This window comes from Callithrix jacchus, chromosome 4, assembly GCF_049354715.1.
Source record: "Callithrix jacchus isolate 240 chromosome 4, calJac240_pri, whole genome shotgun sequence".
NCBI classification, from domain to species: domain Eukaryota; kingdom Metazoa; phylum Chordata; class Mammalia; order Primates; family Cebidae; genus Callithrix; species Callithrix jacchus.
The window spans coordinates 73663122-73677402 of NC_133505.1; the positions used below are offsets into that span (position 1 = coordinate 73663122).

At 36.0% G+C, this 14281-nt stretch overlaps 1 protein-coding gene across 4 annotated transcripts in view; it reads left to right on the top strand.

The window, feature by feature from the left end:
• Window positions 1–14281, top strand: part of ADGRB3 (adhesion G protein-coupled receptor B3) — a 771381-nt gene that overhangs the window by 776 nt on the left and 756324 nt on the right. For 2 of the 4 annotated variants that reach the window (XM_002746712.7, XM_008994633.5), the window contains exon 2: window positions 2603–3374. In XM_002746712.7, the coding sequence (XP_002746758.3) occupies window positions 2618–3374 (757 nt within the window). In that variant the 5' untranslated portion in view covers window positions 2603–2617. Of the gene's footprint in view, window positions 1–1325; window positions 1507–2602; window positions 3375–14281 lie in introns of those variants that run through there. The other 2 variants (XM_078369486.1, XM_054254148.2) reach the window with 2 other exon arrangements.

The window sequence follows — 14281 nt, forward strand, 5'->3', positions numbered from 1 at the left end:
AAGCTTTGGGCTTAATGTTTGAGAAGGGAGGAAAAAGAAAGGAAACGCTGTTGCTGGCGGATGGGGAGGCTGTGAGCAAATCCGGCTGTCTAAACGCCGCAGTTGAAAAGTTAGAGAAGTCTGGTTTTCAAGAGAGGTGCTGGGTCGGAAGGAATAAGTAGAGAGAGCTAGAAAACCTGGCAGTTTTGTGTGATTGGGGTAATTTTATCGGGGGAAAAATTTTAGGTTAAAAGGAAGTTAAGAAAAGGCAGTGGGTCTTCTATTGGGGGGAAAATCTGTGGAGTGATGGCGCCGTCTATGTTCGACTAAACTAAAGTGTCACCCAGAAAATCAGTTTTGAGAATAGCTAAACTCAATGTTGGTTTGCTTCTCAGCAAGAGGTAAATAAATAAATAAATAAATAAAACATCCTTGACACCTCCGTGGCCAGCCTTTACCCCCGCCCCCACCCCTTCTTTAAAATGGAAATACAGTTTTTTGAACGGGCCCTGCAGTCTAAAGGGGGGTAGGGGAATGATTTTTTTTCTTATTATTTACAACAAAACAAGACTCTGTACTCCAGACCGATTAAAAATAAAGAGCATTATATTGAGGGCGCTCTCTCGAGCAGGCATTAAAGTGAATTCAGAGCTATTTCCTCATTCTTTCTGATCATTGATGAGCACGGCATTGCAGACATGCACTGTCAAATAAATGGAAGCAAAAGTACCAATTTCATTAAGAAAAGACATACGACCTCTTTTTGAGTTCCTGATTATAAAATGAAGCCCCCTTTCATGTATGGAATTCCTAATTTAGACTCTTATTGTCACATTGGCTCTCAACGCCTACACTCTATCCTGAAGAACACTGCGCAGACCTGCATTGCCTGCAAAGTGCTACAGCAAAAAAAAAAAAAAAAAGAAAGAAAAAAGAAAATTATTTCCAAAATTTCTTACAACTTTCTCGTTTTTTTTTTAACCTTTAAATGCTCATTGGCTTTATTTTTCATGAAGAAAATGCATTATTCATTGAGCTATTTGCTTGAAACAGAGAACACTGTTTTGATGGTCCCAGCAGTTCTGATGCTATTTTAAACTGCTGCTATATAGAGATTTAGAGTTGGGGCTGTGTTTTCCTATATCAAGACATAGAATTTGAATTATAATCTGGAAAATGCAGATCTCTCTTCAGGGACTTTGGTCACTGGATTTGGTGTGCATGCGTTGATGTATGTTATGCAATGGGAAGGAAGAGGGTTTTATCCTTTGGTTCAGAGAAGACCCAGGCAAAGGGATGAAAACTCTTAACTATCTATATGTCTGTATGTCTGTCTCTGTTTACAGAACAGTGGAAGAGACTGCAGCCTAAAGACTTTTAAAATTAACTTGGCATCACTTTTATCAGCTCAAAAGCTAAACAAACAAACAAACAAACAAAAGGCAGTGTCATTTATTCTAAGAAATAACTTCTTAAAAGTTAAAGCTGAAAAATATTCAAGTTATTTTTGGATAACAACTTACAGAGGTAAATATAACCAAGGACTATTTTATTATCCAAGGCCAGGGTTGAAATTAAAAAATAAAGAAAAGAAGAAAAGAAAAAGAAAAGAGGAGCTTTGGAGTTGTTGTTGGAAAGGGAGCAGTTCAATAACTGAAATCTGCTAGGGACAAAAATGCCAATGTATTTCATTATCATGTGTAAACCTTAAATTACAGTTGATAATTTTTTAAAAATTAAAAGACTGAAGCCAGCTCAATTAGTATGGCTCTGGAATTTTTTTTACTGACATCACCTTTGGATACAGATACTAATATAGTGATCCACTTTATGTATCCCAAGAGGGCATGTCACATTGAAATGACTGCCTTAAATCCTCGTTCTCAATGGTGACGTTGAACAACAAGTTTCCCCACTGTATTTATCCTATGCCCTTTCTCAAATGATGCTTTAAAATTAATTAATCCACATGAATGCCCATGTTTTTGCAAAGGAATTTCTGAGCAGTTCACATGCTGGCCCCTGCAAAGGCAAGTGGGGCATTTGGGAGATGATGTTCCATCTGTAACAAATTATCATTTGTGCTTTTAAAATTGTGGCCATAATTTATTATAATTACTTTTAACATTTAAGATAAGAGAAATAATGTGATGACAGCTGTTTGAAGATTATCAGATTAGATTTTGTGTGATGATGTTTACTGCAGGCAGAGGACAGAGAGAGAAAAGGTATAGACTGTAGACTGATTAATAATATTTTGACAATTAACATTTAGATTACGATGTTTTAAAACTCCATATTTTCCCTTTAATTCTATAGGATGATAATGGACATAGATGAAATCCTGGTAGATAAATTAGGGTTTTCCTATTAATAATCTATTAAATGTTATTTTTAAATTGAATGTTGCGAATTTGACCATTGTGAATGGCCACATGAGGGCACTGTTCACACAGCAACAGATAATTTTTCCGTGTTATAAAATAAAAATTACCTGCCCTTCTTTTGAAAAGGGTTTTTTACTGATATCTTGAAAACAGCTGGCTGTAATATTGAAAGGAGTTTATTTTCTTAATGCGTGTAGACTCCTACTTGCATTTTACTTTCATTGCCATTTTTACAGGCCAAATGACATAGGATGAAGGCTGTTCGTAACCTGCTGATTTATATATTTTCCACCTATCTCCTGGTTATGTTTGGATTTAATGCTGCCCAAGACTTCTGGTGTTCAACTTTGGTGAAGGGAGTCATTTATGGATCGTATTCTGTAAGTGAAATGTTTCCCAAAAACTTTACAAACTGCACTTGGACGCTGGAAAATCCAGATCCAACCAAATATAGCATTTACCTGAAATTTTCCAAAAAGGACCTTAGCTGCTCTAACTTTTCACTCCTGGCTTATCAGTTTGATCATTTTTCCCATGAAAAAATAAAGGATCTTTTAAGAAAGAATCATTCTATAATGCAACTCTGCAATTCCAAGAATGCTTTCGTTTTTCTACAGTATGATAAAAATTTTATTCAAATACGTCGAGTATTTCCAACTGATTTCCCAGGATTACAGAAAAAAGGGGAAGAAGATCAGAAATCGTTTTTTGAGTTTTTGGTATTGAACAAGGTCAGCCCAAGCCAGTTTGGTTGCCATGTATTATGCACTTGGTTGGAGAGCTGCTTAAAATCAGAAAATGGGAGAACAGAATCATGTGGGATCATGTATACAAAATGCACCTGCCCTCAGCATTTGGGAGAGTGGGGGATCGACGACCAGTCGCTGATTTTGCTAAATAACGTGGTGTTACCCCTGAATGAGCAGACAGAGGGCTGCCTGACCCAGGAGCTGCAAACCACCCAAGTCTGCAATCTTACCAGGGAGGCCAAGCGACCACCCAAAGAAGGTAAGCTGCCAAAGGAGAGGGGAAGGTGAGCGGGGGAGCACTTTGGGGATAGAGTTAAAACCTGCTGTTTCAACACCCAGGCCTAATTATTGCTCCTTTATTGTTACTTTTGGGCTTATTTGATTTGTGCTATTCACAGATAAAGGTCTTTTGAGCTAGTTTTAGGTTTCAGGGTTTTAGAGATTGGGCGGTGAGGACTGGATAGCTCATCAGCATGTGCTAGAAGTGCACGTGGAATAATCAGGAAAAGGATGCAGAAAGCTAGAGTCAGCTTGCACTAGAGGTTGGTGAGGAGGGAGAGGAGTGCCTTTATTCAGGCTGCAGCCCCTCGGAGTGACACACACATGCTCCACCTGTGAAATGGATTTATAGACATCTCCCTTCTTCTCCAGCCCAGCAAAAGGTCCACTTCACTTCCTTTCTCCTATTTCCACGTAGTCCTTCCCTCACACTCCTCACCCATTTCCAGGTTTGATCTTGGGACATCTTAACTAAGAGGTGGTGTAAGCTCAATAGCTTGCTTGTTTGGACATGAATTGAAGGCAGGGGTACCTCCCCTTCTCTCCTGGTCTAGCATTTTATTTGAGGTGCTTGTGCAAAAATCTCACGGGTTTGTGTTGCTCTTTCCTGGGTCAGGAGGAACTCACTAGACGCACAAACTCTCCAGGTCTTCTGGCTCTAGAGTCACCTGAGGACGGGGTACGGGTGCAAGGAAAACACACACTCATCCTTTAAGACCTTATCCACCTCTTAAGAGTGAATTTTTGCCTTTATCTTCTTGGGCCCCGGTTGATATACATGAAGAGAGGGAACGTCTCAGAGCCAGATGAGAGGAGGGGAAGGGCAACGGAAATGCGGAAGAAAAAGAAAGTGCAGGAATGATTTATAGCTTTCACCCAATCCCCAGTGGGGGAGCTGCCAGAGGATTTGAGATTGTGGATTATGTTTAATAATGCAAGAAAGCGTGACATATTTTGAGAAAATGACTTTTCTTGTTTGGAAGGTTAATGGATGTGTTCCATTCCTTTAAGGACACTGCTGATACACATTAGTTCTTGCTCCCCAATCCTGCAACCAGAGAGTGTGTTGATTTCTTATGCAGGAAATGTTTTCTGATCGCCACAAAGATCCCAGTCTGTGGAAAGGGACAGCCAAGCTCCAGTCGCCAAGCTCCAGTCCCTCTTTCCTTTTCCTCAACCAACAGAAGTTGTCTTTGTGGCCAATATAAAATTGACACGTTGTTGGAGAATTTTCTTTAAGGGTAGCCAAGGCTTTGTAAGGGGGAGTGGAGAGATGGGGAACTTAAATAGCCTAATACCATTTCTCTGCTGGCTGCAATTTAAGGGATGGGAATTATGGGAAAGCAATGGTACCAGAGGAAAAGACACGTTAGAAAATGAATGCAGATTAATGGCAGTGAGAGAAGGGTGAAAATCGTAAAGAATTCATCTGCAGATCACTGTTTCACTATCAGCTGTGACTGAGGAAAACAAAGTGGTTTTAAATTACAGGAGTTCTTTTCTCTAGTAAAAATCCCAGAGAAGCACTTGCAACTGCAGGGATGGTATTTAACACCATTTAAAACTAATTAGTGTCCCCTAGAATAAGAAGCTACAGTACACACACACACAAAAACGTGTTGTTACAACCTGGCTAATAAACAATTAACATAGGAATCGGGATTTTGTTTGTTTTACTGTTGTTTTAATACAATTTAGAAAATCTGTTTCTTCAATGGTTAATTTTCTGTTGTAAAATTGAGTACTGATGACAGTGGAGAGTGAATTCAGTGTTGCAACTCTTTTATCTGAAAGGCAGTAAGTGACAAAAACAAAGTTGTTATGTGCATATTAAGCATAATTTTCAAAGGTTTTGTTGATCATGATCCTGAGATGTGGGTCAAAACAATGACAGGATTTATAGAAGCTACACTAGATCGCCATTTGTTTTGTAAGTGAATACAAATAAGAGTGACTTTAGACATCAGATGTGTAAATCATGTGACACAAATTGTATATTATCATTAATCCACTGGCAAAATGAAAAACAAATACCTTCAATGACAAATATACTTACATTTAAAGTGCAGTATGATGTTAATTTAGTTGAACTAGAAAAAGTTTATATTATAGGGGAGCAACATATGCTATGTCAATGAAAGTACGCAGCTTCTATTCTGTATATTCTGAATTTGTGTTCTTTGTTTAGATACTCTGAGTCAGAAAGGTAAGGATAAGTAATTCCCGATGACATAATTGTAGCTGATGCATTTGTTAAGTAATTCTTACAAAATACATGTAACACTCTTTGTGCCAGTTAAATAATCTCTTTTTGGCTAGGTTGCATTATGGGAAAGGGTTATGAAAATCTATTGACCTTTAATTTAATAAAACTTAAGCAAAATATATTACCTCTTCAATATTTCATATTAATGATAAATAAAACACTGATAAATAATTATTTAATACCATCAAATACACTACCATATAATGATATAAAGCTTGAGGTTAATCATTACATCTAGTTGTGCTACTCATATCTCATTTTATTCCAGTGTCATTTTATATGATAACATGCAATTCCAGCTTTAAAATTAGGTTTTAAAAATTCTACTTATATTTTATATTACTTGGTGGTTTCCACTTTCTATTAAAAAAAGTCATCCTTTAAGTCGTCAGAGGAATAAATACAAGATTACTCTCCTTTTACTCCCATTTTATTTACTAATAAATACTGACTCAGAAGTCCTGCCTTGAGTAAAAGTATCTTCCACATGTATTACATCATAGAAGTGGCACAAATTCGAACAGTCTTCACACTTAGTAGATGTGCTTCCAGATTGTTTTGTGTAACACTGATGGTGATGGCAAAGATACATCAAGTGTTGAATATTGTGAGTGTGTCCATTGGTATTATGAAATAATATTAGGTATTTAGTATTGAAGAAACAATAGACTCTCAGGAGTGGTATGCCTACTTTGAGACAGGCTATATACTAGAACATTCTTTAATAATATATATGTGTACTGGAAATTTTCATAGCCAGAAAATAACAAAGGGAAAACTATTGCTGTTTTCAGTGACACCAACAATTACAAATGTTTTCTTGAATATAAAAAATTATTTGACTAGTGCTTCATTAAAGTATTACATTTGAGTGTATTTTAAAATTTTCTTATTTAAGTCATATTTGACATATTTGGAGGTATCATGAGATTATAGAAACTTAGTTATCATTTCCCTAATTTTTATATGAAATTATAAAAGTCAATTAACAGAATGAAGTCTTTTTAAAATAAAAATTTCTTATTTCAGGCAGCTTTTTAAAAACGTGTTAACATGTAATGGCTATAATTCTTTTAAAAAAGAAACCTCAAACAACATTGTGGATTACCAGGTTTTACATATAAGTCTGCAGAATGGCATTTTTATTAACAAAGTCATCTTTAATTATCCCGAGGTCTTTACTATGGTTTATGGGACTCTTTTGCTGAAGACAATTTTGGACTGTATAGCTAAGATATAAAATGTGGAATTAAAGTATCTTATTTTTTATCACTTCTTTTACAATAAATGATTAAAACAGTTTTGGCAGAAAAATTCTACACCAGGATATCTAAAGCACATAATAAGCCTTAATGGAATCTTTGTTTCTTGCTGACATCAATGGCTCTACTTATGTGAAGGGAAATTGGGATCTCTGTATAGATTCCAGGAAATCTGAACACACACACTTATTTGTCTTTCTACTCTGCCTTTGCTAATTCTTGATATTCTGCTCCCCAAGGGAAGTCTCACCATAAGCCTGTGTAGACTTTAGCTCATGTCCTTGTGTGTATGTGCTGGCGTTTTTTAGGCACATGTTTGCAGTGTAGAGTGATTTGAGTCTATGTCAGTTTAATTGTTCCATTTCTTTTTACCTTTTTCCTATTTGTCCTAAGATTGCTTTAGGAGTCATCATTCACCTTCCTCTTTACACTCCTTCGATCTTATTTATTTATTTGTTTATTTGAAATCACTACCAGGATGCCATACTCTTTATCAGAATGCAGAACGATTTACTGAATCTGTTGTTCCTTGAAGAAGCACCCTGACAGTTTGCCCTGTCCCTTTGCTAGATCCTACAGATCTTTGCACATACTGTACTTCTCTTCTTGCACTTGTCATATTGCAATGTGATTTTCCACTAATATTTTTATCTTGGCCAGGTGCAGTGGCTCATGCCTGTAATCCCAGCACCCTGGGAGGCCTAGGCAGGTGGATCAAGAGGTCAGGAGTTCAAGACCAGCCTGGCAAAGATGGTGAAACCCCATCTCTACTAGAAATACAAAAATTAACCAGGCATGGTGGTGGGCACCTGTAATTGCCCCTACTCAGGAGGCTGAGGCAGAGAATTGCTTGAACCCAGGATGCGGAGATTGCAGGGAAGCAGATATTGCAGGGAGCTGAGATCACAGCACCGCACTCCAGCCTAGGCAACAGAGCAAGACTCTGTCTCAAAAACAAACAAAAATTTCCATCTCACTCTATCAGAATGAGTTGTTTTTTTTTTTTTTTTTTTTGAGACGGAGTTTCACTCTTGTTACCCAGGCTGAAGTGCAATGGCACGATCTCGGCTCACCGCAACCTCCGCCTCCTGGGTTCAGGCAATTCTCCTGCCTCAGCCTCCTGAGTAGCTGGGATTACAGGCATGTGCCACCATGCCCAGCTAATTTTTTGTATTTTTAGTAGAGACGGGGTTTCACCACGTTGACCAGGATGGTCTCGATCTCTTGACCTCGTGATCCACCCGCCTCGGCCTCCCAAAGTGCTGGGATTACAGGCGTGAGCCACCGCGCCCGGCCCAGAATGAGTTCTTAAAGAAAAAAACAAAAACAAAAAAACTCAGGCTTTTAATTATCCAGCATGGTCTGAACAGGGTTTTAGTAAATATTGGTTGAAATGAATGTTAAATAAATGAAACAGAAAAATCTCAATAGGAAAGATAGCAATGATTAGGTTACAATAGAAACAATAGAAATATATGACATTGGGAAAATGTCCACCTTTTATTTACACCTTTATTAGGAGAAGATTGCTATTATTTTTATAATTTCCAATTTTATTAATACATTATTAATGTCAGTTCCTTATCTCCAAGGTGTTATTTAAAAAGAGTTTTAAAAGAACAAGAAGAAAGGAGTCATTAACAAATATTCTTAATTTTATATATGTTTATTTTAAAATGTCAATGATAAATAGAACTTGCTATGTATGCCCTTCTACAAAACTGTGGTAAGAAAATTTGCCAATTTCTATGTCTTTACTTGTTTTCGTTTCTCTCTCTGTTTTTATTTTCTGGCCCTAGCATTACTTGTACAGTAATGACATTTTCTAAATCCTCTCTTCTACGCTTTGAAGAAAAATATAAACTGTCTTTCCAAGAAATAGGAAAAGACTATTTAAACATCAGTTTCAGTGTTTCTGTTATTCGGTTTTCATTATGATCTATGCTAACGATGGAATATTACTGAAAATTGTAGGCCTGGTCAAGTATAACAAAATGCCACAATTATTCTGTTTGCTATCTTAGAATTTCACCAACCAAGGAGTAGCTCATATATATAGTATTTAATGAAAGAAAACTCCATTACATGGTAACATATTTTTTGGCCGGGCACGGTAACTCACGCCTGTAATCCCAGCACTTTGGGAGGCTGAGGCGGGCGGATCACGAGGTCAAGAGATCAAGACTATCCTGGCCAACATAGTGAAAACCTGTCTCTACTAAAATATAAAAGAAAAAAAATTAGCTGGGCGTGGTGGCATGAGTCTGTAGTCCCAGCTACTCGGGAGGCTGAGGCAGGAGAATTGCTTGAACCCGGGAGGCTAAGGTTGCAGTGAATGGAAATCGTGCCGCTGCACTCCAGCCTGGCGCCTGGTGACAGAACAAGACTCTGTCTCAAAAAAAAAAAAAAACAAAAACAAAAAAAAAACCAACTTTTTACATACTTTCTTTTACTTCATTTCCTTATGGAAGCAATTTTATTGTTAAGCTGATTTGTTTTTCCATATAGCTACTTTTGTAAAACATAGTTTTTATTTAGACTCAGTCTGGTATGTATTACCTATCAAAGTCATCTGGCCCTTGAAACAGAAATCAGTGTTCATTTAAAAATAAGCTTTTAAAAATTTGTTTCTAATTAATATGTAATGGGTTTTAAGATCATGAACCAAAGAGAGCCGAGTTTTGATTTGCTGTTTCTCATCATGACTACTACTCTATATTATCACTTCCTTCTTTTCAGAGTAGCCTAGTAATGCCTATTTATCAGGGTATGGGAGGATAGGAAATGACATCACGTAGGAAAAAAATTAATAAAATTAATGGCTTGGAATATTTCAGTTCCTGTTAGTGCCTGTGGAAATTTCTTCCAAGTTCAATTAACTAATAAGAAATCAGAGTGATATTATGTTTGTCTACATGTGTCACTTCCTTGAAATGAAAAGCATGATTTGGTATAAGAAAAGCTTTGGTCGCTAAAATGACTCAGCCACTTAGTAGCACCTTTGACAAGTGACTGAGTTTGACTCATTAATAATATGAAAATAATACCTACTGTAATACAGTCTCATATTAAATGAGATTGCCATGTATAAAACTGCACATTGCTCAAGTTATGTTAGGCCCTCGATAAATGTCAGTGCCCTTTTCTTTTCCCTCAATCTCCCTCCTTCAGCTTTTGGTAGATCAAAACAATTGCTGATTAAAACTCACATTTTATTTCAGACGTATCTATATTCTTATGCAATTTTATCATAAAATATTAAAAATTGTTTATAATTTGTATAACATAAAATTACCCAGACATGACCTACGTCCAGGATGGAAAAAGTCAGCATTAAAAATGATAGATTTCTGGGTGGGCGTGGTGACTCATGCCTGTAATCCCAGCACTTTGGTAGGCTTAGGCTAGTGGATCGCCTGAGGTCAGGAATTTGAAACCAGCTGGGCCAGCATGATAAAACCCTATCTCTATTAAAAATACAAAAATTAGCTGGGTGTGGTGGCACATGCCTATAATTCCTGCTACTCCAGAGGCGGAGGCAGGAGAATTGCTTGAACTCAGGAGGCAGAGGTTTCAAGATCGCGCCGCTGAACTCCAACTTGGGCAACAAGAGTGAAACTTTGTCAAAAAAAAGCAAGAGAGAGAAAAGAAAAAAAGACTTCCAAGTGCTGTGGAGTTGATAAAAAATAAATAAAAGTGATAACACTAAATATTCATAATATTTCACATGTTTTTCTTTATTGTTGGTTTTTTACCTTTAATAGAACTTTTATATACTGGACTGCAGTACACTTCATTTTATTTTTTTGTTTTGTGTTTTGGTAGGGAGAATGGTAAGGAAGAGAAGAAGTGACTAAGTAACTATGTGATGCTACATAGCAGTGATATGGGTGTGCAATGTGTTGAAACCCATTTGAAACTTTTATTTGTGTAAGAGTGTGTGTGTGTGTGTGTGTTATGGAGAGGAAGAGGTAGTGACACTGGTTTAAACACATTTTTTCTCTGATTTTATTACTATGCAAACATTTATTTATTTACTGATTAGGAATCTACTGGATATTTGATGTGTTGTGCGTGGAATTCTTTTCTTAATGAGTATAATCCTGGGGACCAGAAAAGGGAATTTGGGTTGGAACCTTTAAGAAGGACTTCTATATTTCGGGTGTGTATGGTTGAAAATATGAATGAGCAAAGCAAATTTGAAACAAAAGAATGCTGTTAATAATGAAGTTGTCGAGTGTAGAGGGTGTAGTAGCTCTCTAATGAGACTTACATACATTAAGCATGGATTTCTTATAACCTATTATCATAATTGAAATAAATTTTCATTGAGACATTTTTCATTATGTTTGAAACTGCTGATAATGATTCTTTGTGAAGAATTTTATTTAAGTATTGTATTTACACTTGAAACAGTTATAATTTTTCTACATATTTCTCATTATATGATATCATTATATGGTATTTAGTGTATCTAGTAGCCAACCTTTTAAATTTTATTTTTGTACATTAATGTATATTTATATAAAATATTCCCTTCAAATCAGTGCAGTTTTTAAAACTTCAATTTTATTCTTATCTTTTGGATATAAACCATAAAGAATTGAAAATCAATAATAATTTAGAGTGCCATTTAATCATTTGAACTTGACTATAAATTTAGAGCATTTAACAAAGGATCATAAAGCCATCTAGATATGTGTCTATTTTGTATTAGATAAAGAAAAGGCAACATCTCAATGCCTTTGGGTTGATGAAGGCATGACTAGTAACACATCAGTTAGATCAAGATAGTGGTATGTGCATCATTCTGGGCCTGGAAAGTTGTCCTTTGAATATTGTTGCTGATAGGCAGCAAAGCTATTTTAGTTAAATGATTTTTGACTATTTTGATCTTTGCTGGATTCTGCAAAATGAAGTTTATGTTTTGAGATATATTTTAAAAAGAAATTATCCTGAATGCTAGGCCATATTCAACCACTTGGAAAAAAAGGATGACTTTGCTGGAATTTCATTCAGTGAATTGTGATCAGTTATTAGAGACCAATGATCCCAAATATTCCCTAACAAAGCTTACATAATTAGATATTGAAAAGAAAACCCAAAAAGGTTAGCATTAATTTGAGAATTCTGATATTTTTTTAAGGTAAAATTTCAAAATGTCATCTATGAAACTCTATGAAGTGCCACAGGTTCTACATTCAATTATCTTTCAGCTATCCTCCAGGAATTTTGTGCATTTGCTGGGAATGACCTAGCTACATGACTATAAATGTTTAATAATTTATTTCTAGTTTGCACTGAAAGTTAAATAAGTAACAAATGCACTAAATAAATGAGTATGTAGCTGATTAACTCAAAATTAACTGAGTGAATAGGAGTTTTTTCTGAAATCTAAAATGTTTGCTGATGTGCATTTTTCCTACAACCAATCTGTATCACAAACTGATGATCCCTGGGGCATGTTATAAAATATGAAGGTAAAATGGTTACTATTTGGTTTCCATCATGTAAAATGAAATAATTTACCTGCTACCTTAATCCTGGATAGTTTCTCAAATTATTTCTACTAAAAAATAAGTTTATTTGGGGAGTGAGAGTTTCTTTTTTTCCATAAGAGAACAAATATGGGCATGAGAAAGACGTTAGAATGCTGATGGATCCAGATTGCAATATTTAGGATGTAGCAGATGTACTCAGACATTAATGCATAAAAAGCATTGAGAAAATTGTGGAGTCAACCATGGAAGTTTATCTAGGTAGAATTACTTTTTAACAACAGATATGTTAAGGTAATTTAGAAATGTCACAGAAACATTTTCATGGGTAGTTCATACTAGATGAGTAGTACACAACATTCATTACATGACATTTCTACTGGTGGTCCTCCTTTTTAAGTTGATTTTTAAACTTTCGATAATTTTTTTAAATTTCTATATTAATATAACTAAACAGTAATAATTTGTTCTGCAATAAGTTGCATTTTTAAAGAGAATCTTTACATATCACTCATAAGAAAATAAAGACTTAGTAAATAAAGAGAATATAATGATTCAGGAAATAATTTCTAGTTTGCAAAGCTCTATAGCACCTACTGTTTTGTATGGGCAATAAGTGTGTCAGGCACGTATTATTTGCCCCATTGACGTGTCAATTATGCAGAATACTCTAAAGATTATTGTCTTTCTTTTTAAATAATTTTGCTACCAATTGGATCAAATGAAAAGCTAAAGAATTTCAGAGCTATAGATGTTCTCAATCCCTCTGTGTCTGGAGTACTTTTGAAACTGAATCACAAATATTCAGACTTATAAAGATCTTTCAACACTATCTAGTTCAAATCTTACTTGATTAATGGAACCCTAATCTACAAATATATAATGGGACCATTATTTCAGCTGAGCACAACTGTTTTTGGAATTTACATTCAAAAGCATCTCTGTGAGATAAAAGATGAACAGTCATTTAGGGCTATTTGATAAATCTAATCATTAAAAGTATGGGGTATTTGTTCAGGACAATTGTCAGAGTATAGTTTAACATACAACTTAATGTAGACTAGTGTCTACAAATTAAAGCTTTCATTCATTCGATTTTTTGTTCTATTTTGTATATGTAATTTAAACAAATGTGAGGTAGGTCTCAAAAAGCAATTGATTTTCAGTCTAAAATTATTAAATTTAAAGAGCATGTATTTCAAGTTCAGAGTCTGTATAGATTTATTAAGATGATCTATCTTGGATTTTCACTTTATTATCATTTTCTGGGAAAACTATGTTTTGGAGAAATAATGTCCTACATTCTTGGTTACGTTGTGGAACATTGAGAAATAGCATTGAAAGTGAGAAATGAGCAAAGTCAGGGAGTCTCTTCCTCTGGGCCTCTCCGCTTGCATTGTTGTGGGTTGGCTGCATGCCCCGGGTCCTCTGTTGAAGGTTACAACTTCTATCAGGTGAGCTCCCTCTTTGAGGCTCTGGTGACCATGCTCCTTACTCCTTTAAGCCTATGGGTAGTAATGGCTCCTCACTGTTTGTAGTCGTGGGCACTGAACTATCCTTGCTTACTCTAAGCACTATTAATGCTATTTTTTTTTTTTCATTGAGTCGGAGTTTCGCTTTTGTTACCCAGGCTTGAGTGCAATGGCGCGATCTCGGCTCATGGTAACCTCCGCCTCCTGGGTTCAGGCAATTCTCCTGCCTCAGCCTCCTGAGTAGCTGGGATTACAGGTACGCACCACCATGCCCAGCTAATGTTTTGTATTTTTAGCAGAGATGGGGTTTCACCATGTTGACCAGGATGGTCTCTATCTCTTGACCTCGTCATCCACCTGCCTCGGCCTCCCAAAGTGCTGGAATTACA